Genomic DNA, 25,124 nt, shown 5'->3' on the forward strand with positions numbered 1-25,124 from the left:
AACAACGTCCCAGTCAGGGGGGTGGGCTGCGCAGAGGCAGCCGGAGTGGGTGGGGGGCGGCCGCCGCCGCTTCTCCCTCGCGCCTCGCAGGCCCGCCTACATCCGGGTCCCTCGGCAACGCCGGGTGTCGGCCGCCCGGCCCCGCTCCTCTTTCTCCCTCATTGAAGAGAAAGGGAAGGCGTCGGGGCGGCGTCAGCGCCGCGCTTTCCTCGGGAGGGGCGCGCGCCTGCCCTCTGCGCGCTCTTGCGACTCTGTGTGTGTGCGCGCGCGCGTGTGTACAGCGAAGATGGCGGCGGCGATAGGAGGGCGAGCCGGCTCCTACGGTTCCTCTTCCTCGCCGGGGCTGGGCTCAGGCTACGGGGCTGCGGCCGCTTTCAACGCCACGAGTAGCGGCGGCGGCGGCGGCGGCGCGGACTCGCGAGCGGGTGGCGACGAGGACGACGGGCAGAATCTCTGGTAATTGAGGACGCCCCCCCCCCCACCCGCACCCGGTCGCCTCGCATCCTCAGAGAGGACCGTTACTACCTGGTAGCTCCTCCCCATTCCTCTTATCCCCCCCTCCCACCTGCACTCCAGTCCTTGCGGGCAAAGGTGCTTTCCTCGCCTTCCTTCCCGCACCTGGCGGATTCCCGAATCCCTTCCCTTCACACCCCGCCTTTTGTTTGTTTTGAAGTGGGGCGTCCCGTGAACGGGGGAAGAAAAAAAAAACCCCTTCTAATGCCCCCTCCGCCATGTTGCTGGTCCTCCCTCTCTGAGGTGGGCGGGGGAGGTTTGTCTCTTCTTCCTTCCCCCCCCACCTCCCCATTTCCTCCCTCTCTCCCCACATCTCTCACGCCCCATCCTCCACATCTCTCCCCCTCTTTCCCCCCACATCTCCCCCTATTTCCCTCACCTTCCCATCTCCTCCATGTCTCCCGCACCCCCATTTCTCCCCGATCTTCCCCCTACACCCCATCCCCCCACATGTCTCCCCCTATTCCCCACATCTCCCCCTAATTCTACCCACCCCCATTTCCTTCCTCTCTCCCCATCTTCCCCCTGCACCCCATCCCCATCTCAACCCCCCACTCTTTTCCCCACCTCCTCAATTACTCCATCTCCCCCCCACTCCCATTTCCTCCATTCCCCCCCCCATCTTCCCCCAACACCCCCCATCTCTCCCCCTATTCCCATCTCCCCCTAATTCTCCCCACTTCCCTATCCCCATTTCCTCAATTTCTCCCCCCATCCTCCCCACCTTGCCCATCCTCTTCTCCCGCTGCTTCTCCTCGCCTCCGCTTGACAGGAGCTTGTTTCTCTCCCGCTGGACTTTCCCTGCTGCCTCCTCACTGCCTTCCTCGTTTCTCTTGTTTGCCCCTGCAGGTCCTGCATCCTCAGCGAGGTGTCGACTCGTTCCAGGTCTAAATTGCCGCCGGGGAAAAACCTCGTGCTGCTGGGTAAGCGGCCCTTTCTTCTCCTCGCCTTGTTTCTGTTCTGTTTGTTGTTTTTTTGCCTGCACGTCTCGTTTCCCGTTTGCGATCGGTTTCACTTGTTGTTAATGAGGGCGGAGGGTGTGCGCGCCGAATTGCTGGCCATGAACCTCGTTGTGTTTGTAAGCTGTGCAGGAGGGAGGGGCATCCGCAGTGGTTCATTGATCGCACCGTTGCCTTCCAACCCACCCCCAGCCTTGTGCAGAAACTGGCAGTTTCCCTTCCGCAGAACTGGAAATGCACTATCGGCACAGGGCTTAAATCCCTTTTCTGCTTATTGTTTCTGGTTACAGCTGCATGCTGTGTGGTACTTCAAGCCTGACTTCCAAAATCCATAGAGGCCTCTACTGTTTGTTGGCTGGCAGGCTAGGGGAGTGAGCTCTGCCCATATGCATAAGGCCTGCCAAAGGCATTGTTGTCACATTATGTGTCAGCATCAGCCTGCCTCTCTGTTGCTGGCTTGCCTTATACCCGCATGGCTCCACCCATTTGATATGGTTAGCACCTCCTTCTGTTTTTTCTTTCTTGGCACTTAGAGGTGTTGCTTTCATTGGGGTGCTTGGGAGAAATGGAAAATTAGGTGTGTTAGTTAGGGTACATCTGCTGCATCAGCTGGTTTATTTTTGTTTCTTTGATGGGATGTCTTGTGCTATCTGCATCTTGTACTGACTGGTGTCCCTGAATACAGTAGATTCTGGGTTTTGTCGTTGGAGAAGTTAGTTCTCTTACTAGCTTCCCCTGCGACATGGTGCTCTCAATAAGCTTGTTGCTTGAAACAGTAACCTTAAAGTGTTTATGAGTAGACCCACATGTGAATAATCCTTCCAGCTGGCTTTTTCAAGCAACTCCTGGCTTAGTTTTCACACTTTGGGGGTGACATTGATGAGAATACTGTCACACTTGAAATTCTACGTACTGTACTTGCAGTCCTGGTTGTAAATAAACACACTACTATACTACTAGATATTACAGAACAGCAGTGTACAAAGACAAGGAGGAATTTACCTCTTAGTTTACTAGAAAAGCTTAGGAAGGAGAGGTGATACAGAGGTAGGTTCTTCTCTGTTTGTGGAACTCTCTTATTGAGAAAAAGCTGTTACCCTCAAGGATAGTTTTTATATAACCACTTGAAACACATACTTTCGCACAGGCATTTCAGGAAAATCTGTTGAGTGGGCATAACTTTTTTATGCTGCTGCAGAGCACTTCATTGGTTTAATGAAGTTTAAATTAATTGTTTCATAGTTTCATTATGTGTCTTTACTGCCCTGAGGTTCTATGTGACAAAAGGGGGGCAATTTATGAAGGTAAATAATAAAGTTAAAAACTGAGAGAAACACATGGTTCTGCAAAACATGGAGTATAGAATGTGAAAGGACTATAGACAAGGCCATAGAGAGAGCTAAAAATACATAATGTTTCATAGCCATAATAACATGCTATATCCCTCTTACTTTGCACTACAAGTTTTTTGTGGCAGAGAGATTTTTAAAAATCAATCAATAAAAATCAATAAGCATGGATTATTTACATTATTTCATTCATAAAAAAACATAGTATGAACTCTTTTTTTTAGAGTTAGATCAAAGATCCAAACATTCTACTGGTTTGTATTCAACACTGGCTGGTCAAGTGCTTCTGGGAAACTTGCAAAAAGAACATAGTGGAAAAGCATGATAATACACTGGATTTATATTAATATTGCACTTGTAACTATCACGCCTTGTTGTAACCATCGACAGACTGATGTTCCCATAAACTTAACTTTTTAAAAATACTGGTTTTTGAGCTAGTTTATTACCATGACAATGAATTCAATGAGTTAGTTATGCATAAACAACCATGGGATAAGATATGATGTCACCCCACAGTTATATCTTATGGGCTGTTAACTGATTAAAGAATAGGAAGCAGAGAACAGAAATAAATGGATAGTGCTCCAATGGAAGGATATAAGAAGTGGAGCCCCACAAGCATCTGTATTGGAACCAGTGCTTTTTAGTAAGTTCATACATGATATATTAGGGGTGAGCAGTGGGGTCACCAGGTTTGCTGATTTCACAGAATTATTCTGTAAAAGCAAAAAGGGATAGCAAAGAGCTCCATGAGGACATCTCCAGACCAGGTGAATGGCAGTAAAATGGAAAATGCAGTTCAGTGTATAGTGATGCACATTGGAGCAAAAGACTATAATGTCACATACACTGATGGGGAGGCAGGCAATGATTTACCAGGAAAGGGATTTGGGGTGTCATGGTAAGTAGCTCCCCTTTACCCATTGTGAAAAGGGCAAATTATCCATTAGGTAAAGGAATCTAATTACTGTATCTTATAATGCCTTTATATAAATATGTGGCACAGCCACACTTAGAATAGTCTAGTCACTGCACCTCAGAAAGGATATTGAAGAGCAGGGAAAGGTGCAGAAAAGGGCAACCAAAAGTATCAAGGTGCTGGAGCAACTCTCCTATGAGGAAAGGTGACAGCATTTGGGACTTTTTAGTCTAGGAAAAAAGTGAGCATGGTTGACTATGGAATTTGCTACCACAAGATGTAGTGATGTCCAGCAGCTTGCATAATTTAAAAGGGGATTAAACAAATTCATTGGGGATAAGACTATAAATGGGCGGTACTTTGATTGAGGAGATAGTATATAGCCACCCGGGGCAATATGCTGCTGAATACCAATCACTGATAAACAATAGCAGTAGAGGGCTATCACACTCGTGTCTTGCCTATGGGCTTCTTAAAGGCATGTGATTAACCACTATGAGAAACAGGAAGCTGGACTAAATAGGTCTGGTCAAGCAGGGTTGTCAGTTCATTGGAAATTTAGTACTGAGCATCCTAAGTTTTATATTTATACTCTCAGTAATTTATAACTTTATTAAGCCATTTAATGTTTATTTATAACTTATGCGAGGTGGGTGGCGTTGTGGTCTAAACCACTGAGTCTCTTGGGCTTGCCGATCGGAAGGTCAGCAGTTCGAATCCACATGATGGTGATGAGTTTCTGTAGCTCTGTCCCAGTTACTGCCAACGTAGCAGTTTGAAAGCAAACCACCACAAGTAGATAAATAGGTACCGCTGTGGCAGGAAGGTAAACAACATTTCCATGCGCTCTGGCACTCGTCACGGTGTCCCGTTGCACCAGAAGCAGTTTAGTCATGCTGAACGTATGACCCAGAAAGCTGTCTGTGGACAAACACCAGCTCCTTTGGCTTGAAAAACAAGATGAGCGCCGTACCCCATAGTTGCCTTTGACTGGACTTAACTGTCCAGGGGTTCTTTACCTTACCTTTAACTTTATTAAACCATTTACTTGACCATTATTTTGTCTTAAATTTTAAATTAAGATCTTTTCTATGAGAAAGGTACTAATTATTTTTATCATTATAGATCCTTGTTAGATATGCATGACTATAGGATGGCCGGTGAAGTTGTAAAATGCAATGTGATGGTAACATTGCCTGCTTTAGTTAACCAGGGTCTGGTGTAGTCAAAATGTTCACTATTGCAAGCATGCTCAAAAACTGGTCATCCAAGACTCCCCTTGTATTGGGAGCATTTTCTTTCTCTATCCATACCCCTCAGTTAAGTATTTTATTGGCACCAATATTAACTATGGAGCTTGTCAGGTGCAACCAGAACAGTAGCCTCCCAGCAGCGATGTCACTGCCGTTACCAGAAGGAAAGGTGTAGTTTGGGCTGTGTGGATGCACTGGAGGCAGTACTGGATGAGGTTGGCCAGTGTGGCCCAACCTTGCTGTCATCTTGCCCCTTCCCTTCTCTGGCCTGGTAAGTGGCAGCAACTCTGCTGACACAGGAGGCTATTGCTGCACCTCCACCCCACCAGGCAAGCCACTTTGGGGGGCTTGTCAGGGTTCCCACTTTACCCTAGTTGTATTAACAGGGAACTCTAGCTATCCTTGTGCTTAGTTTTGGCGGCTGTGGAAAGCTTCACCATAATAAAGAGAAGTGGAATGAAGTGATAGAGAGGGATCTGGTGGTGGAGTATGCAATTTCATGGCTCATTCCCAATCACTTAACTGTGCTTGTGAAGTTGAAAAGCATGTCTACACTGGCACTTATGATTGTTCTTTCTTTTGATTCATGCTCATCAAATTGTATTGGGGTTTTTTCTAATAAGATGATGTATTATAGGAGAGCACAAAGTTTATTTTTGAAGTGTATGTGCCTCAGAATTGAACCTGTTTTGTTAAAAGGCATTTTATCTTGACTTCTTTTTCCCCTTAGCATCTGATTATACTGAAATTTTTATTTACATGAGGATAGGTTAGGTTGTTATAAGCACTACATAATACCAGCAGGCATATCTTCTGCTGCTACTCTTATGACATAAAAACATAAGAAGAGCCTGCTGGATTGGGCCAATGATCCAACACCCTGTTCTCCCAGATGCCTGTCGGAAACCCACAAGTGGGACCTGAGCACAAGAGCGCTCTCCCCCCTTTGATGTCCAGCAACTGATATTCAGAAACATGCTGCCTCCAACTGTGGAGGCGGAGCACAGCCACCTAATAATAATAATAATAATTTATACCCCACACATCTGGCTGAGTTTCCCCAGTCACTCTGGGCTGCTCCCAGTCTTGTGTTAAAAACAATACAACATTAAATACAGTGGTACCTCGGGTTACATACGCTTCAGGTTACATACACTTCAGCTAACCCAGAAATAGTGCCTCGGGTTAAGAACTTTGCTTCAGGATGAGAACAGAAATCGTGCTCTGGCGACGCGGCAGCAGCAGGAGGACCCATTAGCTAAAGTGGTGCTTCAGGTTAAGAACAGTTTCAGGTTAAGAACGGGCCTCCGGAACGAATTAAGTACTTAACCCGAGGTACCACTGTATTAAAAACTTCCCTCAACAGGGCTGCCTTCAGATGTCTTTTAAAAATAAGATAGCTGCTTATTTCCTTGACATCTGATGGGAGGGTGTTCCACAGGGCGGGCGCCACTTCCTAGAAGGCCCTCTGCCTGGTTCCCTGTAACCTCACTTATCACAATGAGGGAACCGCCAGAAGGCCCTCAGCGCTGGATCTCAGTGTCCAGGCTGAACGATGGGGGTGGAGACGCTAGTAGCCATGGATAGCCATTGATATTTAAGTTTCTTTTACACACTAAGGCCTAGGGCAGAGTAGGGATGGAGAAGATTTTCATTGGGTTTGCATTTTTAAATGAATTGACCCAATTCACACATCCTGGATTAATAAATAAATTAGACCATAGTTATCCTTCAGAGTTTGCTTTTCTCTAGTTCTCAGCTCAAAAAAGTACCTAAATGCATATTTTAGCATGAAATATGTACATTGAGATAAATTATGTATTTAAGTACAATTTAAATGCAATCTTTTGCACAGACTTTAAAAAATGCAGGTCAAAGATGATATGGGACAGATCGGACTCATGAATCAACACATGTAAAATTGGCGCAGACTGGAAATAAACTCATCTGTTCATGGCTAGCACAGATGTAACAATCTCAAACTGATCAACCATTAATTATATGGCTGCATGTTCTTTGTGTTCCAAGATTCAGTACTGACATTTTGGTTTATTTAAGCCACTGTTTCCCATTACATCTTAACTGAGAAACTGTGATTTTATTCCCTGCTTCCTAACATGGCATTGAACTGAGGCAAGGGGTTAGAAGGGAACATGCAGGAATGTATGTGTTCTTGGGCCAATAACCGTTGGTTTAGCAGCCTAAATTGCTTACATCTCAGCTGAGCAGAGATGCCTTGCAGCTAGCTTTAAAAATGATTCTTTGTTTTTATTTAAATGTTATGTACCCAAAACATTGTATCAATATTTGTGATACTAAAACTTTATTATCTGAAATTTACTGGTGCAAATTTGTTTTAAAAACACTAGGAATTCCATATTTTGTGGAGAATACTTTATAAAATATATTCAAAAGTGTCTGTTGCTCTGCTTCTAGGTTAGTGACACCTCCCAATTGGGCAATACAGACTAACTTGATAGAGATTTTTTTGGGGGGTAGGGAAAGGTTAAAGTCAGTGTCTTCTAAGGGTTGTATGTTCCTACTAATGTTATAGAAAATATATGCAAAAAGCACCTAGAAAACAGAAGATTTGCATATATAATGTGTAAAAGATCTGAAATGTGGGGATGACAGTGAAGCTTCTGGGAACTTTGCCAGACTTCTCTGACCACTCAGAAACTGACTGCTTGCCTTCCAAAAACCCACATTTCTTAGACATATTACCACCAAAATATCACAATATCTCAATATATCATGATATATATCTGCGGGGGCGGAGGGCCTTGCTGGGCCTCCCTGCGGGGGCAGAGGGTCCAGCCATACCTCCCTGCAGCGGTGGAGGGTGTGCCGTGCCCCGCCATGGCAGCAGACGGGGCCGTACATCCCCACAGTGACAGAGAGTGCGCTGTGCTTCCCCATAGCAGCAGAGGGCTTTGCCATGCCTTCCTGCGGCCGCAGGGGATCCTGCCAGAGGGCCTTGCTGTACCTCCCCGTGGCAGCAGAGGGGCCCACCATACCTTCCCATATGAATGATTAAAACTACAAATAAGATAGCAGCAACAGGACTTGCTCATGTGCTTTTCTTGCTAATAATGCAGTACGCATGACAGAAGCTTGAGTCATGTCTACATGGCAATGTTTGCTACAGACTACTATTTGGGTCAAGTGTCCTAAAACAAAATACCGGTAAGTTTCACAGATTGAAATGGAAATATTACAAGAAATATATTTCATATATTTCATATATATAAAGTCCACTTTTAAACTTTTTTCCAGGGGAAGATGGTGCAGGTAAAACAAGTTTAATTGGAAAACTTCAGAGAATTTCTGAATACAAGAAAGGAAGAGGAATGGAATATTTGTACTTAAATGTACACGATGAAGACAGAGAAGGTAAGTACCAGTTCTGATAACAACAACAGTGAGTAATTATTCATTGCTTGGGAATATTCCAGATTTTAAAAATGTATGGCATTTTCACTAGTCAGCAACTTCCAGATTCTATCTCCAACTTATTATCACTGCATTTCCTTGTTTTCTGTTCAGGGAAGGGAGTTTGCAGGCAAAGTAGGATGAATGGTATGGGGAGGGTGCCTTCAGGGAGAATGAGTGGGGGTTTTTGGGTGGTGGTGGTGAGTGATGTTAACAATACCAGAGTGGAATAAGAACTGAAAGAGGACCCTGCTAGATTGGGCCAAAAGCCCACCTAGTCCAGCATTCTGTTCTCACAGTGGCCAGCCAGATGTCTGTGGTAAGATCACAAACAGCATAACATTCACCTGCTTGTGAACCCCAGCAACTATCACTTGGAGGCATGTTGCTTTTGATATAGGAAGTAGCATAGTCATCAGGACTAGATACCCGTGAATTTGTATAACCTTCCCTTAAAGCGGTCCATCAGAGCATCTTCCAGGAGCGAATTCCATCGTTTAACTACACATTGTGTGAAGTTCTTCAATTTAATTTGATGATCCCTAGCTCTAGTGCTATGAGATAAGGAAGGAAAACTGTCTATTGACTTTCTCCACACTTGTACACTTGTACACTTCTATTACAGTGGTACCTCGGGTTAAGTACTTAATTCATTCCGGAGGTCCGTTCTTAACCTGAAACTGTTCTTAACCTGAAGCACCACTTTAGCTAATGGGGCCTCCTGCTGCCGCCGCGCTGCCGGAGCACGATTTCTGTCCTCATCCTGAAGCAAAGTTCTTAACCCGAGGTACTATTTCTGGGTTAGCGGAGTCTGTAACCTGAAGCAAATGTAACCTAAGGTACCACTGTATATCCTTTCCCTTACTCTCCTTTTCTAAATTAAAAAAGCCCTCAATTTGTAATATTTCCTTAATTTTGCCTCTGGTCTCTCACCGTCTACTTCCCGTTTCCCTTCTCCCCTTTTATCCTAAATCTTCCCAACCTCACCAAAGGAACACAAGTGAACAACACAAGCAACGCTGACACCAAACTCTACATACATTAAACATAATAGAAACACTGCCACCCGACCCCACCCCCATCCATCTTCCCTCTCTCCACCCCCCCCTTTCTTTTTTCTTTCTTTTTTCTTCTCCCCCTAATGCCTCAACAAATGAAATGGATTTGTAAAAATGTTACATGGAAAAAAAAAAATACGAGGCATTACACTTACTTCTGTAAAACAAGAAAATCCTTAATAATAATAAAAAAATCTTCCCAACCTATTTTTCCTTTAGTTTTCCTGCCTTTTCCTTTTATATTTCTCCTTCTCTCCCTCCTTTCTCCACTCTAAAATTTCTTTTTTTGTGCTCTGAAATACACATAAGAATCCATATTGTGTAGCTTAGAATACTGCAAGCTTTAGAAACCTGATCAACATCAAAATTGTCTCACCGGGCATATTGCTAGTCAAAAGATTTAAAAACCGTGCTTGAGAACTATCTGCTATCCAAATTCATTCAAGACTTTTGACCTTTAACCATTATCATTCTAATAGTATATTTATAAATACTAGCAGTGAGTACCAATGGTAGTCATATTTCAAGAAGAGCCATCTAAATCGGTTCGTTGTTTTTAACGAGTGAAAATAACTCATTTGGATATTGTCCACTGATAATAAACAATGGTACATGTTAAGAACACCTTATTTATGCTTTTTTACAGATCAGACACGATGTAATGTATGGATACTGGATGGTGACCTCTATCATAAAGGTCTACTTAAATTTGCATTGGAAGCTATCTCTCTAAAGGACACTTTGATTATGTTGGTGGTGGACATGTCTAAGCCATGGGCTGCTTTAGACTCTTTACAAAAATGGGCAAGTGTTGTAAGGGAGCATATTGACAAACTAAAAATCCCTCCTGAAGAAATGAAAGAAATGGAGCAAAAAAGTGAGTACATACACTTTATAGATGCTAGAAAAATATTGAATGAATTCATCTTTGTGTAAATGTACACTTTTGTGATATGTTTGTCTATTACAGGAAATGTAATGCCAACATGTTTGTCAGCTGATTTAACTATATTCACTCTTATGCTTTATAACAGTTTTATAAGGGATTTCTCTTGACCATGCGAATTCTCATTATAATATAACTAAAGTATCTAATGTATGTAGCATTATCTTGGCAACCTGTCTTGGGAATGTCATGGTTTAGCACATGATAATAGATTCAGTTGAATATTTGTTGTCAACATAAGATTTTTAAATCCATTGTAAAACTTTGTTATATGAAATTCAGTGGCAGAGCAAAAAAGTTAGTAACATCTTTTTAATTCTGATAATTTTTAGCTTTAATAATGCTGAAATGTTATCTGGACTTGGGTGCACTAAAATGTTAGTCATGTGGAGAGGGTGATTCAGTAGGCTCAAAACTTCTGAAAGCAAATATTACTAAAATTTGTTCTGCTACAGCAGCTCATTTTGTGCATGCATGGAGCTGTTGAGAGCTTCTCTATATAGTTTTTGATATGCAAATAAAACAGAAGTCCTTACTCATGCATAATCATGAACATTGGCTTGCTATATCTATGGAAATTGGTCCCATTTTTTTCTTTTTTCTTTTGTAGTCTAGTGTCCTGTGCCAACCTTTAGATTGTAAGCTCCTTGAGACAGGGCCCTGCCATATTGTGTATTATTATTATTATTATTATTATTATTATTATTATTATTATTATTTATATACCGCCCTATACCCGGAGGTATAAAGTGCAATGCACATCAATGGTGTTTAACAACAAATCTTAAATTGATAAACAATTCTTAAAATGATAAACAACAGCTGGAAAGATGAACTGTGAAGATGTAATGCCTAAGTTTAGTGGGCTTGGAAGGGATGCATTGGGGGGGTGTTCTCTGTTCTGTGGAATGCAAATTCTTCACCCAGAAGATCAAAACCTGTGCTCAACAAATTTTATAGTAACTCAATTTAATCATTTTGAGTGCAATATTTTTATTTCTCATATAGTTCAGGGTATTTGTTTATTTTTGTAGAAAATGGTGAAGGAGAAGAGTAAGTTCTGTGCATTAGTAAGAAGAGCAGTTTTATTTAGCAGAGGTCTTACCACTGTCACCTTTGCTTTGACTTTTCAGAAGGCTCTGCTTTCATACCTTTTTCATACTCTTCTAAGCAGCTTCCTAGGATAGAAATTTCCTGTATAAAAGAAAATAGAAATGCTTTGCCTTCTAAATTCAGTGTACCCTGTACACGCAGGGGTGAAGAACTAAATTCAGGCCAAGGACCACATTACTCTAGTGGAAAGCTGACGGGAACTGCATTCCAGCCTCAATAGTGTTTTTCATGAGACCTACACATTGTTAACACACCATAACATTCACACACAAATGTCTTTCTTTTTGGAAATGGAAGTATATATTTAATTTTTAGTATTTACTCGGGTTTCATTTTCAATTTTCTCCATAGACTTTTGTTTTTATAATGTTTGCTAAAGTGTGTTGGTGAGCTTTTTTCTGTTCTGACTTTACCTAAGGCACAGTCGCAACACAAGAATTAAAATAAGATCAAAGTACAGTGGTGCCTCGCAAGACAAAAAGAATCCGTTCCGCGAGTCTCTTCGTCTTGCGGTTTTTTCGTCTTGCGAAGCAAGCCCATTAGCGGATTAGCGCTATTAGCAGTTTAAGGGCTATTAACGGCTTAAGGGATTAGCGGATTAGCTGTTAAAAGGCTATTAGCAGCTTAGCGCTTTAGAAAAAGGGGTTTGGGAGCGAAAAAACCCCTCAAGAATCGCAATACATTTTCGTCTTGCGAAGCAAGCCCATAGAGAAATTCGTCCTGCGAAGCACCTCTGAAAACGGAAAACCCTTTAGTCTTGCGGGTTTTCCGTCTTGCGAGGCATTCGTCTTGCAGGGCACCACTGTACAGTTGAACTGTGAACTGTTCAGAGTCACCAACTTCAACATGCTCTCGCATCACAAAAATTGCATCCCATTGCAAATTACTTGGGCACTTTTTGTATATTTGCAGGAAGCCCGTCACTCTCTCCCTCAAGATGTTTTCCCTTCTGCAGCTGATGTTCTTGCAGAGGAAGGAGCTGTTTGTATGTTTTACACACTATCACAACATAGCCCCTTTACTTCACAGCAGCTCCCTACTCAACAGCTGATGGTTAGGAGGATATTTAGAGGGCCAGCTGAAATTCCGTTGATGGGTGAGGGTTCCTTGCCCCTGCTGTACACATTCTGCATTATGTAGCAGGTATCTGAAGTACACATTGCATTAGCATAGCCCTCATTGCAAGCTAGTGAAAGGAGTGATCTTTGAAATAAATATATTGGGGGGTTTAAATGTTACATACAAATATGCATATAAGAGTATCAAAACAGAGTTTCTCGTCTTTTCACCCCTCTGTTTTAATTTTAAAGCAAAGCAGCTTCAAGAGAAGATTACTCAGACTTGGATAAATACTAGGAAGAGGTGCTTTGTCCCCTACCAGCTCCTTTTCCCAAATCACACCTTTCTGAAGTGGTTCATAAAATAATGTTTGTGCTTTGACATGTACCTTTGGCCCATAATGTTCACTGAGCCTCTTAATGTAACTAGTAAGTTCCTTGTAATTACTATATGGGCTCTACGATATGGCCCTACTATCTGTACACATTTCATAAATATGATCTCTTTTAATTTTTGTGTTCTTCCTGTATTTTAATTGTTGCAAACTGTTTTCATATTTTGTATGAAACTGTAATACAAATTCTTTTAACATTCCAGCTGCTGAGAAGAAGTTGGCTCTCTAAAGTTAAAAAAACAAACAAATCCTTCTTAGATTAATCCCAAAAGAAGATTGTGGTGGTATGATAGTGGAAGCTTGCATGTGTTGTCAGGAATCTGATTGTCTTCTCCCTCCTACAGAAGAGGCCTTCTAAGAAGTCTTATAAGCATTGCATCTTTGCTGCAAAATGCTCCCATTGTCTTCCCTTCCATATGCTTCTATTGTCTTTTTACCATCTACATTTCACTTACCAGTCAATATACCATCCACTGAAACTAATAGGTGTTGTTGACAAAGGTACAAATCAGCAACAACAAAACAACAGCTTTCGTCACTTCTTTCTTGGATACAATCTAAATTCTGGAATTTCCAGCACAAAACAATATTGGCTTAAAGCCAAACAAATTAGTAATAAAGCTGGCATTTAGGGAGTTTAAGGTGCCTAAAAGATCTGCATGGGAGGATTTTTTTGCTGTATGTATCTTTAGTTTGGGGTCCAGAAGTAAGTTAATTCCAGTATTGTTGAAAGTTTTGTTTTTTGGGTAACTTAGCATCTTTTTAAAATGCCAGACTCTAGATTTACCGGTCTTCACTGAAACATGTAGAATGTAAATTCGATAACCTATTACATCCTGTATTTGACATAAACCTTACAGAATTTGGGTTAAATAAAATAACTACTGCTGCCCTCATGGTTGAAAAACAAAAACCCTAAAATGTTTGGGTTTGCCTTTTTATATCTGCTTATATTTACATATGTTTTATCTATTAACTAGCTTGCCTTAGTTCTTAACTTTTGCTGTGCAGTATAAACTTGTGCCGAAGAACTTAGTTACAAGTAGAGTATATTTCAAAATGTTTAGAACTATTAATTGAATTAACATTGTTCTTTTGAAAGACTTATTTTTAAATTTTGCAGCTTCCTTGAATCCCTGTTTGTTTGTTTGTTTGTTTGATTGTCTGTCTGTCTGTCTGTCTGTCTGTCTGTCCCTCTGTCCTTTTAATTGTGTTTGTGGGAGGGGTTATTGATTTGTTTTTGTTTTTATTATGTACTTTGTGTATTCATTTTGTATTTTTATGTTGTGAACCACCATGTGGTCTTTGGCTGAAGGGTGGTATACAGATGATGATGATGATAATAATAATAATAATAATAATAATAATAATTAATAATTAATAATAATAATACTTCTTTGAGTACTTAGGAAAACATAAATTGACATCTTAAAACTAGCAAAGCTAAATAGAATAAAAAGTATTTGGTACAAATACAGACTCCCAGAAACAAAGTACTTGCTTGATTCATTTTTTTCTTTCTTATTTCAGTTGTAAGAGATTTTCAGGAATACACAGAACCAGGGGAAGACTTTCCAGCTTCTCCACAGAGGAGAAATACTTCATTACAGGAGGACAAAGATGACAGTGTCATTTTACCGCTGGGTGCTGATACACTAACATGCAACTTAGGCATTCCTGTAGTAGTAGTTTGTACAAAGGTTTGTTTCATGTTTCAGATTATGTTTGTACATCAGAATTTTTTTTAATGATTTTTAATTTCAAGTAACGAGACATATCTATACAAGGAAAACAGAGCTTACAGAATATATTTTTAAATGGAGTGGGTGTGGGAAAACGTCTATTAAATAAAACCATTTTCAATACTGCACATTGGTTTTCCATCAGCTTAAGTATTCTTCACTTTCTCAGGTGTAATATTTAACACATTGTTTGAGGAACTGAACAAAGATGCTTTGTACTGCCGGTATAGATTTTAATTAATAGCCTGAATTCCACAAGACTGTATAATGGATGGCAGAATTTACCGTATTTTTCGCTCTATAAGACGCACCAGACCACAAGACTCACCTAATTTTTGGAGGAGGAAAACAAGAAAAAAAATATTCTGAATCTCAGAAGCCAGAACAGCAAGAGGGATCGCTGCACAGCGAAAGCAGCAATCCCTCTTGCTGTTCTGGCTTCTGGGATAGCTGCGCAGCCTGCATTCGCTCCATAAGACGCACACACATTTCCCCTTACTTTTTAGGAGGGAAAAAGTGAGTCTTATAGAGCAAAAAATACGGTATATAAAAAATTAGAAAGTTATTTTAACCATTTTTTGCCATATAACAAAAATGTAACAATGTCATTGCGTAGCACCCATTGGAAGAGTTGTAGTGCCACATCATAATCCTGGCTTTTCATGAAGTCAGGGCGGGGTAGGGGAACAAAAGTGAAGGCAGGTTGCACAGTTGCAAGGCCATGGCATGGAAGTGAGAAGGGAGGACCACTGAGAGGGAAAAACTCCTGGTTTAAAATAATGGCAGAAGTTTGAGTGAAGCAGGCATAGAAGGAACTGAGGAAAATGGCAGAGGGTTGAGTAAACTGGAATACTTGAGGGCTCCACATTCTTTATCTCTCTCGCATGAGACAGCTGAGGAATGAAAGAGGGAGAAATTCAAGTTCTGCAAGCATGGAGGGACATTGAAAAGTTAAAATTAGCATGAATTTAAACAGTGCCAGAGGTTGAAGTAAAGCAGTTATGGAGAGGCACTGGGAGGAAAATGGCAGTTTTAAGCTATGATAGAGGTTTGAGTAAAGTTGTCTGGAAGAACCATTAGTCTCTAGTAAGTGGGTCAAGGAGTGCAGCTAAGTTATTATTTAAACTAAAAACTTGGTTGGAATTTTTCGGGAGGAAACCCCCCTCAATATTCTGTTGTTTATTCTCTATATTTTATCACCTGTCTTCTCTATATCAGAGAAGGGTGGTCAATCTTCCCATGCAGTAAGAAAATGCATACTAGACAAATTCTTTAGAATATATTTTATCCTATAAATATTTTTTCACGTTTTACCAAATGCCGAATATTGGTTCAGGTTTTTATTTATATCTCTTGTATTTCAAATTTTTATGTTCTAAATCTTAATGGGCTAAGTTCCCAAGAACCATAAATTAGTTCCACATGCCCCAAGAAGCCTGAATTCCCAAAGCCATCCCAAGGAGACTTTCAGTTTCTAATGTAGCATCAAGGCAACAGTGTGTGAGAGATTGCCATTAAAAAGAAAGAATGAAAAATGCTGCTGAGTGCATTGTAGCCCTGGAATGTGCTGAAGTAGCTCTTTGGATCCTGGCCTTCATGAATAGATTCCAGAAAAAGAGAAATATTAAGATATTTCTATAGAAGTTTTTCACATTGGATGTAGTAAAATGCAAGGATTATATATTTCATAGCTAATATGAACAGTGGGAATTTCTATAATTGCAATGATGGTAAGTTATAGGTGCAATCATGATTGAAATTGCATTATTATTATTCTCATTATTACTCCACAGTGTGATGCCATTAGTCTGCTGGAAAAAGAGCACGATTACAGAGATGAGCACTTTGACTTCATTCAGTCGCACATCCGACGGTTTTGTTTACAATGTATCCTTTAAAATGTAGATTTATTATTAAAATTACAACTGGATTAAGATAATCTGAGAAGCCCCATGATTTGCTGGGTCATCTTTTATCAAGTCACTGCAAGCCTTGGACTCTCATGTAATCTGAATGATAGTGATAAGTGCTGAGTTTAGACGATCATCCCTCTGTTTACTAAGCTAAGATATGAATGGCCTTTACAGACCCTCTGTAATTGCACCAATAAACCTCTAATCAACCATAGTTTCCAATTTCATTCAAACCAGGAAACTAGGTTAAAGTATAGTTTGAATTGGTTTAATATCTTGGTTTGTTCTTGCAACCATAATATCCCATTTTGCAAACTGGTTAGTTAAAGGCTTCCTGGTTTGTTGGTTTGTTTGTTTGTTTGTTTGTTTGTTAGAGTAGTGTAGGAGTTTAATATACAGGCAAAAGCTTCCTGTCTCAGCTCACAAAGCCTGGATATAATGTTGTCTGAACCAATGGCTCTGTGAGAGTTGATAAGCAAAGCATATTTGGTGGTGCACTTATGTGCCATGGCCCAGAATTATTTCAGGGATGCCCAAGGACCTGGCCATGCCTAGGGGAATTTTTTACTTCAAATATCAGAAACTGATCTATATCAGAAACTGCATTTTAAATAGTCTGTTTCCAAAGTGGCTATCTGTATGGTATGAAAAGCTGCTGTTTGAGAAATACAATGCAAAAGCATCCCCTGGGCATGCAGAATAAGCTTTGTTGTTCTTTGGAGTCTGACCCTGTTACCACCGTTTCATAGCAATTATATTGTTCAAAGTTAGTTTTGACAAAGCACATACAAATGCTGTTATTCTGTAATTGGCATTCACACCAGAACTGAAACATGGTGATTACAGTATTAAGCACAGCAATAATTACTGGTATCCTGTTCTGCTTCCAAGACTCTCAGGAAAATAAAAACAGCTAGGCATGTGCCTTATAAGTCGAGATGGGAAGCTGGATAGCGCCTAGTTATTTGAAAGTTTAAATGGGTGCTTTATGCAAAGGATATCATTTCAGTGAAGGAAAAGCTGTATCCCGCGTAGATAGCAGCATCTTTGTCCATCACAGGGGTGATTGAACATTTTTCAGCTTATGACTAACCCCTTGCATTTAGGTAGGTAGAGCTGACTATCAGATGCAAACAAATGCAAAAAAACAATTCTGCCCTCCCCTCTCCATCTCAAAAGTTTGTTAAGAACCACATGAAAACCCTTAAGAGAACTGGCTTTCCTTGTCCTTTGCTCCTCCCAATGAAAAAAGTCAACATGGAGCAATGGGGAGGGGAAGAAGACTCTCAAGTAGTAGAACATCACAAAACCAGCAATGTCAACAAAGTTCCTTCCCTCACCCTCTCCTTTTGGGGGCTGGGCTTTGAAGACAAGGTGGGCCTTTGGTGGGTCAGATGTGGAGGGGCTTTAGGGCCCAGAAGAAGACTGGGGGCCTCCAGTAGTTCCCACTGCTAATGTAGTGTAGGTGTGAAGCCTTCATACCTACATGGAAGTGTGGCTTGTGTAGGAAAACAGTACAAAAATTAGGAAGACACCCAATTTGTCTTTTAACAGAAATTGTTGATGAAATGAAATTGCTTGAGAGTTTGGGCAAACCTGCTTTCCCTTAACAGTTTATGTGTCAATGTTTGGCTGCTATACTCTGGTGCATGTTTTACAATAGGAGGTAATATACACAGATATTTTTAAGTAAGTCATCACACACTTAATGTTATAACACTTTGCCGCTGGATGAATGTTACAGAAGTATTTGCCGCTGCCGAGCAGAAAAATACATGCACATTTTCCTTAACAAATAACTCAGATGGTGCAGCACTTATTTACACTTCAGTAAAGGAAAATAAGAATATTGATTACGTGTATAAATTTATTGTCCAGAAATTATATGGATTCCCCTTCAATGCATCTGCTTCTGTTGTGGAAAAAGATGCAGTATTTATGTAAGTTACTTAGTTATTTGGTGTCTTGCATTATAAAAAATATAAGTGTTTCATTGTATCCCTAACCCCTAATAAGAGTGCTCCTATTCAGGAACCAAGCCTGTCTGAAATAAGAGTATTGTAACAATGTTTGTAGTTCAATGGTATGGTAAAATTTCAGGAGGTGGAAGAGGAAAAATGACTACTGTTTTATCTTTTTCCTCTCTGCTGTGCTATATTTAGTGCTAAGGACTTTCAATTCCAAACTAAAGTGCTTTATTATTATATTTTGGGTGGGGGTTTCAAAAAGAAACGAAACCTCTTCCTATGTTTCAGGGGGGATTTTTTTAACCTCATGGTGAGCATCCATCTTGGACTTAAATTGAAAAATAAAATTCCTGCTCTTCTTTAAGAAACAAGGTTTTTTTGTATAGGATGGGATTGGACAGAAGGTGAACGAAACCTTGAACAACCGAAATTCAAAATGTGACACTGTATTTGCTTTCAGTCCTGCAGGATGGGACAATGAAAAGAAGATAGGAATATTACATGAGAACTTTCAGACTTTAAAAGTGGGTGACAATTTTGAGGATATAATAACAAAGCCTCCGGTCAGAAAGGTAACTGTTTCCTGTGTTTAGAAGAAATACCTTTAATTTAACACATTGCCTTGTTAGTGATCGGTGAGGTGGTGGGAATTTGTAACACTGATTGCTCAGTGCAGTGACAACAACTCAAGGAAGCTTATCACTGATAACAGCATCGTAACTACTAACTATAAGCTGGCCATCTCTATATTAATTTGGTCTACATAGCTGATCTAAATGTGTAATAAGGGTTGTCAAATAAATTAGTGTCATTTACTATGTGCCTTCACACTAAGTGACAACAAAGGTGCAGTTTTTAAGGAGTTGTGCCAGCTAAAAAAAAATCTGCACACAATAAAGTAGGCAAAATGCCATTGCCTAATAATATAGTATAATGAGTCTCAGTGCAAAGATCTTGAATTACAGACATAAGAACAGTCCTGCTGATCAGATCAGCAGTCCATGTGTTCCATCTTTTTTTATACAATAGCCAGCCATTTTCCAGGGAAGCTCAACAGGAATAAAAGCAATAGTTGACCCTCATTTATCCCCAGCAGCTGGTATTCGGTGTTACTGTCCACATTCAGACATTATGTTTGAAGAGAAAACAAGTAGGGCGTGTGAGGCTGCATGTGCCGCACCACCTGCCCAATCCTTGACTTTACTGCCTTGAATAAGGAGTTCCAAAAGGAGCTTCTAAGTGCATTTTGTTGAACATGCTTAGAAGCCTCCCTGTGATCAGGAATGAAAACACAGGTTTCTTGATCATAGAGGTCTCTAAGTGCATTCTGCTCAATGTTTTTTCAGACTTCCCACTCAATATGGGACAGCAATATTGGAGGCAGGGACAGTGCATATGCCCCGTGAACCCTATTTGTGGTGGTGTTGCATATTCAGACGTAATATCTTGAACATAGGAGATCTCTTTAGTAATCAAGCCGAATGGCAGAGCTTGATAAGCATCTCAACAGCTGTAACAAAGCTGTAAATCACCATTGTGAGGTGGAGACCTATCCTGACTCAACAGCATTTTTTAATGTCCCAATAAAGGATATGAGCAAGGCTTCCCTAGCACATCTCAAGAAAAATGTATTACTCAGATGGGTAGAGACACTTCCAGAGATAGGCTGGGTCCAAGCTGTACAAGGTTTTGAAGGTCATAATCAGTACTTGGAAACTGGGTTTGGTAGCGCATAGGCAGCCAGTCCAGGTGAACCAACTAATGTGTTCTTTGTAGGCAAATGAATGGGCTGCTGCATTGTGCACTAGGTGAACCATCTTCATGAGCTTTTCGTCCACTTGTTCCAGTAAATATTTGTGATTGTGCTATTTTGAAAATTATTTAGTTCGACGTCTCTTAATGGCTCCCTCCCCCCTTATTGCAGTTTGTACATGAGAAAGAGATAGTAGCAGAAGATGACCAAGTATTTCTTATGAAGCAACAGGTACATATTCATTTAACCGACATTTCATTTAAACTAAGATTAAATTTCTGTTGGAATTTGCCAACAACTTTTTGTTCCAAAATTTCTCTTTCATTTTGTTTTTCAGTCTCTGTTAGCAAAACAGCCACCTACTGCAGCTGGAAGACCAGTGGTTAGTAGTAAATACTTAAATACTAATAACTTAGCAGTACATTTATTTGGATCCAATTTTGGTGCTCTTTTTTGGTGAAGTATTTAATACTTTGGTAACTTTGATATCTGTAGCTGAAAGCTTGCTTGCTGCTATTAGGCTTCAGTCCTGTACCTACTTACCTTGCAACAAGTCCCTCTGAACAAAATGGGACTTATTCTCAGATATGTACAAGGTTGGGCTGATAATGGGTTGTATCCAACGAAGTCATCCTGTTTGCACAACTTTGTCGGGTACAATTCAGTGTCTTTATCAGCTTTTTGTATTAAGAGTGTTTTGCAGAAAAAATTCCCAAAACATATATTATAATATGCAGATTTTTCAAGTTACTCTCTGGGGACACGGAATGCAGTGCTAGTCAACATTGTTTTGTTTGTTAAATGTGCATTTCAAAACTTTGCCAATTTCTAAATGTGAATGCCATGAAGTAAATTTGGGGATTGTTTCTTTCCCAGTAGAAATTATTACATATTTTCCTAGCCTAGAAAATGTTTCTTAAAAGCCTGCCATAGGCTGTGCCTGCCTTTTGTGTAATGCCCTTCATCTGATAAAACTGGGGTGTTTGCGGCAGTGGCATGGCATTTTTCCATGATCTTTTAAATAAGTATTTTTGTAGTTGCTTTTATAGACTAAGTAGTCTATAACTGCTTTCTTTTTACCAGACACTTCTTAATCTAAAGCTAATTATTATTTTTTATTTGCTATAAATATCTCATAATTCAGAAATGTCCCTCTCAAAATGGAACTGACAGCTCAGCATTTCTGATACAGTACTTCATTGTATTTTCTAATTCTATGTAGGATACCTCACCGAGAGTCCCTGGAGGATCCCCTAGGACACCAAACAGATCGGTTACTTCCAATGTTGCCAGTGTTACAACCATCCCTGCTGGATCCAAAAAAATAGATCCTAGTATGAAAGGTAAAACATAATAAGTTTTGCAACCTAAATATTCTAAACATTGACATCATAGTAGCAAAGTGTTGCATACCTCCCCCTTTCTAAAATAATTGATAACTTTTAAATTTCAAACGAAGGGAAGCAATTATTTATACTTTAATTGGATTAAATTTGCTGAAATTTTAAGATGAGGATTTCTTTTTAAAAATAGGAAGCGTTCTTGTGAATTGAATGAAATAGAAGTTCTAGTTCATTGCGTATTTCCCCTATTTAAGACCTTGCAAGAAATAGCTTGATCTATTAAGTAAACACTAGAAATGTGGTCTGTTGAAGAAAAACTGTTCTGGTAGTTAAGCAGTGACTCACTGTTTCTAATGTAAATGTTGACATTTATGTTCAGCATGCAAGGTAATCACTTTGATATACAATGGGTTAGATCCAGACTAAGTTAATTGAACTGGAGTCCCCCTAGAAACATGAGACAAAACCTGGAATGTCCTGTTTTCGGGTCACCCAGTGTGGTGTAGTGGTTAAGAGCGGTAGTTTCGTAATCTGGTGAGCCGAGTTCGCGTCTCCGCTCCTCCTCATGCAGCTGCTGGGTGACCTTGGGCTAGTCACACTTCTCTGAAGTCTCTCAGCCTCACTCACCTCACAGAGTGTTTGTTGTGGGGGAGGAAGGGAAAAGAGATTGTTAGCCGCTTTGAGACTCCTTAAGAGGAGTGAAAGGCGGGATATCAAGTCCAAACTCTTCTTCTTCTTCTTCTTCTTTGGATCCCACTAAAATCAATGTAACAGAAGTTGATTTACATCTGAATCCAGCCCTGTGTGTTTAGTATTGCCATTTCATGTTTTAAGAGTTCAAATACAATTAATATGCATTATCAAAATATCTGTGCGGTAACTTCTTTTCAGCTGGAGCCACAAGCGAAGGAGTGCTGGCTAACTTTTTCAACAGTTTGCTGAGTAAGAAAACTGGCTCACCTGGTGGACCTGGTAGTGTTGGTAGTCCCGGAGGAGTAGGGAGTCCTGGAGGTGGGGGTGGCAGCAACTTGCCACCATCTGCAAAAAAGTCAGGTAAGAATAGTATATAAAACATTTTGGTATTGCATAGAATAGACACTCCAAGCTAGATGCAGTTTTTTTGCTGAAGCGAGTCTTTATACAGTACAGTACTGCCAAATGTATGACATAAAAAAAATCATTTAAAATATTACTTACTGTGATTTATCTGATCTCACCTTATAATGTTGGGTGCTGGGTAGGATACAGGCTCCATACATTCCTGTGCATATTGGATTGTGTGGTATTCTGTGTACTAACTGTCTCTGAATTCCCGAGATAGATGGTGCTATTCCCCTTTGACAGTCTCACTCAGCTATGGGGGAGTGGGTGGGTGGGTGTGCAGGACTGGATTGAGTTTGGTCATTTTCCGAAAACAAATGATGGATCCTTTCAAAACCATTTTGGATGTGTGTGTGTGTGTGTGTGAACCTGATAAAGAAGGATCACTATGTGAGCAGTCCTGCATACGAAATACATTATCCCTCCTTTGCCTGTGTGGATATCTGTGTAATGATATTTGTGTGCAGATAGCCCTTTTTTGTAATGATATCTGTGTACAGATAGCCCTTGTTTGATCAAGGAGCAAGTTGATTATATGCCTAAGGGAAAGCATTCACAAAGGTTTGCCTTAGAAATCTCTGAACCCGCACCTTTCTCGAGTCCTCTGTGGTTGCTAGAGAACTTGGGGTGGGGTGGGAAACTGTCTCGTATTGCATCAGGGTTTGGAATACACATCCTGAGCACCATGTAATCCCTGGATAGAGTTATGGCACTGAGATACGCACAAGGCACATAATGGGTAGCCAGCAAAAACCTTAGGTTTACCATTCTAAAAACCTGGACCTTTCACACTCTTAACTTTTACTTGCATATCATATATATGGGATATATTGGTCTTCCTTACTGTCCTTTCTGTATGCTATGAGGAACAAGCTAGGGGCCTTTAAGTACAGAAGCTGAAGCAGATCCAGAGGTGAAAGCCATGGATGTCACATCATTGTTCAGCTCAGATTCTGTCCTGCATTCATGGCATTCTACCTGTATGAGCAGATGACACACACAGAGAACATATGGCTGTTCACATATATTGTAGGTACACTGTGTCTGCATACATGGTGGCTAAATGGGGGGGGGGGTTATACCCCCCAAAACTGCTTTTTTCTCATGTGTTGGTATAGATCCATTTGATTGTGACACTTGTTTTGCAGACTTGTAAGCAAATACACTTTCCTATCAAACTTATCCTAAGACAATCTAGCTAATGGTAGCAAGAGCCTTGAATGTAGAGTACTGTAGTAATTAATGTTGGAATTACATGATCTCTCACAGTGGGACTGAACCTGTTGTGTTTCACCTTAGTTTTGGCCTGCCTTTGTGTGCGCTACTTGTGAAAAACATTTAACTTAACATTTTGTGTTATGTGCCCTCCTTTATGTATAGGCCAGAAGCCTGTCTTAACGGATGTTCAAGCTGAACTGGACAGAATGTCACGAAAACCAGATCTGGCCTCTCCAACAACACCTACATCCCCCACAGAAGGTGAAACATCTTGAAGACACCAAATATAGCCATTTATTCGATTTTCTGGGATAATTTAAACTTGCCTCTGCCTCTTCCTTCTGTGACTGGGACTAGGGAGCTGAACACGTTCAGAGAAGGACAAGCAGTTGATGTCTTTTGTGTTGCCCAACTTTGTAAAAGGGAACTGTACAGAAGGAAAATTATCACACAATGTAAGACTGCTGTTCACAGTACAATGTGGCATTCAGAAATATCGAATTCTGAATTTTGTTTAAAAGTCAGTGTAATTCTGTAAAATTGAAAGTGTCCACTTAATCATTTGTAATGCAAAAGGCTGCTTGAAGAGTTGGAATGGTGATACTCAACATGGGCACTTAATTTATATTGATCACCCAAACTTTTTAGTTTAATGCAATTTTGCAAATTAACCTCAAGAGGATTTACTAGTTTTTGTTGGAAAGAGATGGATCAACTGTTGTTCTTTTGTGCATCATCAATAAACTAACTCAAATAAAATTTAACACTTCATTTGGAATATGACTTCAGACTGTGCTGGTCTCATTTGAAATCTAAACTGTATTGAACAAACTTTAACTCTTAAACAAGAACATGTTGTTCTATTGAGGATTTCCTACCAAGCTCAGTGTGGTCTTTATATTACTAGGCTTAAAGCTGAATAAATTTTGGAATTTAATAATAAATGTTTCCAGTCTAACTGGAGAAGGTCCTGAAACTAAATTTGCTGGAAAACCTTTTTGGAGCATGGATGTATGTTGAAAATAGCAAAGGTTGCTCTCAAATTAAACAGTATAATCACCTGCAGATATATATGTACAATAGACCTAC

At 40.4% G+C, this 25,124-nt stretch overlaps 1 protein-coding gene across 1 annotated transcript; it reads left to right on the forward strand.

Annotated features, from left to right (window-relative positions):
- Window position 1: 1 nt before the first annotated feature.
- Window positions 2-24,818, forward strand: DYNC1LI1 (dynein cytoplasmic 1 light intermediate chain 1). The gene is made up of 13 exons (XM_083405027.1): window positions 2-456; window positions 1,363-1,436; window positions 8,273-8,389; window positions 10,133-10,363; window positions 14,529-14,698; window positions 16,534-16,627; window positions 18,458-18,593; window positions 19,081-19,192; window positions 20,545-20,604; window positions 20,711-20,755; window positions 21,596-21,716; window positions 22,608-22,769; window positions 24,198-24,818. The coding sequence occupies exons 1-13, from the start codon at window positions 287-289 to the stop codon at window positions 24,308-24,310; spliced, it is 1,605 nt and encodes a 534-aa protein (XP_083261153.1). The 5' UTR covers window positions 2-286; the 3' UTR covers window positions 24,311-24,818.
- The last annotated feature ends 306 nt before the right edge of the window (window positions 24,819-25,124 follow it).

Source organism: Podarcis tiliguerta, assembly GCF_965153285.1.
Source record: "Podarcis tiliguerta genome assembly, chromosome: 12".
NCBI classification, from domain to species: domain Eukaryota; kingdom Metazoa; phylum Chordata; class Lepidosauria; order Squamata; family Lacertidae; genus Podarcis; species Podarcis tiliguerta.

Coding starts and splice junctions, on each gene's coding strand:
- DYNC1LI1 (XM_083405027.1), top strand. CDS start 287: ATGGCGGCGGCGATAGGAGGGCGAGCCGGCTCCTACGGTTCCTCTTCC. Junction 457..1,362: donor GACGACGGGCAGAATCTCTG/GTAATTGAGGAC, acceptor TTGCCCCTGCAG/GTCCTGCATCCTCAGCGAGG. Junction 10,364..14,528: donor GAAAGAAATGGAGCAAAAAA/GTGAGTACATAC, acceptor TTCTTATTTCAG/TTGTAAGAGATTTTCAGGAA.